Below are 5,715 nucleotides of genomic sequence, written 5' to 3'. Positions count from 1 at the left end.
TTCTTACCCCCCCCCCTCCAGCCCCCCACCCTCCCCAGCCTTCCTGCTGTAGTTTAACAGTCTGTTTGAGGCAACTCTGCCTCTGTATCTATTATTGTTCAAGAGTCTATAATGGTCTCTATTATCCATGAATGAGTGAGATCATGTGGCCTTTTTCCTTCATTGACTGGCTTATTTCACTTAGCATAATGCTCTCCAGTTCCATCCATGCTGTTGCAAATGGTAAGAGTTCCTTCTTTTTTACAGCAGCATAGTATTCCATCGTGTAGATGTACCACAGTTTTCTAATCCATTCATCTACTGATGGACACTTAGGCTGTTTCCAGATCTTAGCTATGGTGAATTGTGCTGCTATGAACATAGGGGTGCATATATCCTTTCTGATTGGTGTTTCTGGTTTCTTGGGATAAAAACTGGAAATGGAACTCCCATTTGACCCTGTGATCCCACTTCTAGGAATATATCCCAAAGACATATTTTTGATATTTATTTTATATATTTAAATGCCATTTAACAAAGAAAAATCAACTAAAAAATGATTGCGCGTGTCACCTCTGACACGTGTGTCATAGGTTCGCCATCACTGCCCTAGACTCTGGCCCTTGGAGCTTAATTCCTGGTTGAAAATGCCATTAGGGCAACCCAAGCAACAGTTGTTGCTTACAACCTTTGCTCTGGTTTTCTTTTTGTTTCTCATGCCTAGGTATTCCTTTTTTTTTTTTTTTTTAAAGCTTGGCCACAGGGTTTTGTTTTGTTTGTTTGTTTTTACCATTTGTGTGTGATCTAGAATTTCTTTAATACAAACAAGGCATGTTTCAACAGCAGCTTAAACTTCCATATTACTGAGAGCACTCCTCCAAAATCTTACACATTTCAATACCTTCTCATCTAGTCATAGTCTCAGCCCTCCAACTTAATAAACCCTTCTAACTCTGAATTCTGTGTGGAGCTAGGAGAGGGCATTTCAAGAGAGAAAACAGAATTCCTTCAGGTGCAGACATGAGAAAGCACATCACATTTGGAGAATTAGTTGGCATCTTCCCACCAACCCACCCGAGCAGATAATTTACATGCATACAATAGAACTGATGATTTAGTTAATTTTATATCTCATTAATAATTGAGTAGAGGTTCTTTAGAAAAGTCAGTGAATTACTTAGGATATCCTGGACCACAGGAACAAATTGGTCATGAAATATGTAATAGTTTAAACGGAGCACAATTTATTTATCTCCTATGTTACAGTCCCAGTGGGTGTCTTCTTGGTGGATGGTGGCTCTGCTGCATGTGGAAAACTAGAGACACAGACTCTTTCCACCATGTGACACCACCATCCTATTCAGCCTCCTGGCCATTTGTAAGCAACTGGCCCAAGAGAAAAGAGAATTTGGAGGAAGTCCAGAACAGGAGCACATGGATGCATTGGCTAGAACTCAGTCACAAGTCCACACTTCAATGCAAGGGAAGCTGGGAAGCAAACTCTAGTTGAGTGACCAAGAAGAGCACAACTTAGATCTGGATGAGCAGCTAATAGTCTCTGCCACAAGTACGATGGTCACAAGTGCCAGAGATGCAAAAGAGGAAGGAATCTATAATCAAGCAGAGAAGGGAACATTACAATATACATATTTGTGTTGTTTGTTTGTTTTTGTTAATCCTCACCCGAGGATATTTTCCCATTGATTTTTAGGGAGAGTGGAAGAGAGAGGGAAAGACAGAGAGAAACATCGATGTGAGAGAAACACATTGCTTGATTGACTCTTGCACGAGCCCGGGCCAGAGCCTGGGCCAGGGAGGAGCCTGCAACTGTGGTATGTGGCCTTGACCAGAATAGAACCTGGGACCCTTTGGTCCACAGGCCAACGTTCTACCCACTGAGCCAAACCAGCTAAGGTATTAGTCCAATATTTTTAAGTAGAAAATTATGATGGTCTAAGTTAAAGCACTGAAACAATAGGTACAAAATTTGAACTATGTAAGAATTATTTTAAATGAAGAGTTACCAAGATCAGGTGTAGAAGGGAGGGATAACTGGATGACTGTGCCTGTGAGTACTTCACATCTGGGGAGCCTATAAAATAAACCTAGGTATGACTGAAGAAATATCAAGTGCAAACTTATTGGTGCATAAAATGAACAATATTCCACAATAATCTCTCTGGAGGAGTACAAATAAACAAGATATGGTTTTCCTCCTTAAAAAAGCTTGCAAAACCAATTAGATTGGATATGCAGAGAATGGGGTTTGGTTTGACATATTAACAGCATGAGAAATGTGGAAATATAGGAAAGAGATATCAAGTCTACAGGTCAAACCTGTTCCTAAGAGTCTATGAAGGAGTAGCTGATGCCACTATGGAGTTGCATGAGTCATCAAAAAAGTAAATTATAAATAAATAAATAAATAAATAAATAAATAAATAACAAAGCAAAGGAAGGAAAAACCAAAGAGAAAAACATTTTGCTTATATATATTTAAGGGATTGGAAAAGAGATAAAACTTATCAAAGAGATAGCAAAAATACATTTTGATAATGGAATTTACTAGCTTGCTTTTCCCAGTTGTCTTTCTGATTTAAAATCTTTTAACACAAGTGTAGACACCTGATGCCACCTGGACTCTGAGATCACTCCGATATTGTTCGCTGGAACAATTTCTAATTGTCCAGGTTCCTCTTTGTATGACACACACTGTACTGCAGTGCTTTCTTCAAATACTCCCAAATGCTGTCCTTTTCGTATCATGCATAGCAAAATTAGTGTGTGAACGCTGCCTTGCTGCTGAGAGCAAAGACTATGTCACTTTTGTTGAAAAAATGGATAAAACAAAAAGTACTTTTCACATGTTCATAATTTTCCCATGAGACCTAACCAAGAAGCTAGCACATCCAATATGAAATTTGAGTATCTGTTAAACGATTAAATCCAATGGGCTTGAGAGATGGTGCTGGGATTGGGGGGATGGTCCCTTTGATTCACATTGCTAACTTCTTAGGCATAAATGTCAATGGCTATCTGACAATTAGTCCAACTGATGAAGAGGAAATTTTTCCCCAAGAATTGGTGGTTATCCCTGGATGTAGTATACCCAAGCATAAACACAGGTAATTAAAGGTGGTGAGTAAAAAAAGATATTATAACAGTAACTTCACTAATAATTCTGATTCTTCTCCCTTTCTTAATAAAAGAGCCATGAGGGCAGGTAATCAATCCTCTACCCTGGATTTTATCCTCCTGGGAGTTAGCGGTCAGCAGGAACAGGAAGATTTCTTCTTCATCCTCTTCCTGCTCATTTACCCCATCACACTGATTGGAAACCTGCTCATCATCTTGGCCATTTGCTCCGACATTCGCCTTCACCACCCCATGTATTTTCTCCTTGCTAACCTCTCCTTTGTCGACATCTTCTTCTCCTCTGTAACCATCCCGAAGATGCTAGCCAACCATCTCTTGAGCACCAAAACCATCTCCTTTGGGGGATGCCTGACACAGATGTATTTCATGATTGCCTTGGCTAACACAGATAGCTATATCCTGGCTGCAATGGCATATGATCGTGCTGTGGCCATCAGCCGGCCACTTCATTACACAACGATTATGAGACCACGAACTTGTATCCTGTTAGTTGTTGGGTCTTGGGTGGTTGGCAACACTAATGCCCTCCCCCACACTCTGCTCACAGCTCGCCTGTCCTTCTGTGGTAACCAGGAAGTAGCCAACTTCTACTGTGACATTGTACCTTTGCTCAAGCTGTCCTGCTCTGACATCCACTTTAATGTGAAGATGATGTACCTTGGGGTTGGTGTTTTCTCTGTGCCATTGCTGTGCATCATCATCTCCTATGTTTGGGTCTTTTCCACGGTCTTACTAGTACAGGTTCCATCCACCAAGGGTGTGCGCAAAGCCTTCTCCACCTGCGGTTCCCACCTCACAGTTGTTTCTTTGTATTATGGGACAGTCATGGGCATGTATTTCCGCCCTCTGACTAGCTACAGTCTAAAGGATGCTGTGATAACTGTGATGTACATGACAGTGACTCCAATGTTAAATCCTTTCATCTACAGTCTGAGAAATCGGGACATGAAGGCTGCCCTGGGGAAACTTGTCAGCAAGAGAATCTCCACGTAACCAATGTGGGGTCGTATTGGACACTGTAGTTACCATTAGGAGGCACCTGGAAATCCATCTCCAATGTCTTCCCCTCTAAAAAAACTGCCTTTGATCTTTCTAGTTAGAAATTCTCCTCTCCTGAGAGTATTGTGTTAAGTGAAATAAGCCAGTCAGAGATAGACAAGTATCACATGATCTCACGTGTATGTGGGATTTAATGAACAAAATAATTTAGCCAACAAAATAGACCCAGAGACTTGGAAGCATGCAACAGACTGAGGATTCTCAGAGAGAAGGGGAGGAAGGAAGAGATCAGCCAAAGGCCTTATATGCATATATGCATAACCGATGGACACAGACAACAGTGGGGTAAAGGCCTGGAGAGGGGACAGGAGTGGGGATAAGGGGGCCAATGGGGGGGGGGGGAGGGAGGACATCTGTAATACTTTTGACAATAAAGATAAATTAGAAAAAAAGAACAATGGAACAGAATACAAAAAGGTGGGAAAAAGGAATTCTCTGAAATCTTGTAACAATTTATGATACATCTTATTGAATTTATCACTTTGTACACATTATTGTCCCTTGTCAGGGTTGCAGCACAAAATATTGGATTCATGCCTCAGCTATGGCACTATCAAAGTAAAGTTGCGAAAAGACTGAGGCTAAGCATCTCTATGTACATATTAAGAATACTAATTGTCTGCCTCACCACTGTCATAAGGTATGAGGTCACAATAGTTCATGCTGAAGGGTATAAATCATTATTCAATTGTTATTTTGATTGTACTATTATGTTCTCACCTCTACTATGCTTAAAAGCCACTTAACATGAACTGTCTTAATATATCTCTTTACTTTTTATAATCTTGGTCAAATAAGTGCATCCAATGAGTATTGGTAGAAAACAGAATGAATGTATGAAAATATTAGTCTTGGAAATGTAATGTGACAATGATTATACATAATTACACTGGACATTAGCTATCCATTATATACCTGGCATTTCAGCTAAGATCCATTCTGGAAAGACAAATGACACTAGATATGTTTAAACCAAGAATACTTAACACAGGAAATTACATACATAATTGTGTCCTGCAAAGGAATAAAGGTGGCAAAAGAAAGAAACTGAAGTGACCCAGAGATGTAAACTGCAGAAAGAAGTTACACCCTCTTGGTTGGGTAACAAAAAGAAAAGGTGGTATTTCCACAACATAGGAGCTAAGAAAGGGATCTAATGCTTAGATCTCTGACGAGAGTGTCAAATAACTGGCATTGGCCTTCATTTACTGATGTTACCCACAGTTTCATTCCTGGGGAGTCCGAGTCCTCAATAGCGTTGCTTTGGTGGGTGGGTTTTGTTTGTTTGTTTGTTTGTGTGTGTGTGTGTGTGTGTGTTTTGGTATGCTGTGATTCCTGCTAATCTTTGCTATTGAGTGAGGAAATGCTACATTCACTCTAGACATAGTTTCAGACACGTAGTCTTCCTTGCCCCTCATTGTGTAGCAACAACACAATGTCATGATCATTAGAATCTATAACTCTAACTCCTTTTTTTTTTTCTGAATGGACCACAGAGCATGCTACAATTTGGTTAAATAA

At 40.1% G+C, this 5,715-nt stretch overlaps 1 protein-coding gene across 1 annotated transcript; it reads left to right on the top strand.

Annotated features, from left to right (window-relative positions):
* The first annotated feature begins 3,192 nt into the window (after positions 1–3,192).
* On the top strand, positions 3,193–4,128 carry LOC102417399 (olfactory receptor 1A1-like). The gene has a single exon (XM_006109494.1). The coding sequence runs from the start codon at positions 3,193–3,195 to the stop codon at positions 4,126–4,128; it is 936 nt and encodes a 311-aa protein (XP_006109556.1).
* The last annotated feature ends 1,587 nt before the right edge of the window (positions 4,129–5,715 follow it).

Source organism: Myotis lucifugus, unplaced genomic scaffold (genome assembly GCF_000147115.1).
Source record: "Myotis lucifugus unplaced genomic scaffold, Myoluc2.0 scaffold_10516, whole genome shotgun sequence".
Lineage (NCBI taxonomy): Eukaryota > Metazoa > Chordata > Mammalia > Chiroptera > Vespertilionidae > Myotis > Myotis lucifugus.
Note: the sequence above shows the minus strand (reverse complement) of the source record. Positions and strands in the feature narration are given on the sequence as shown.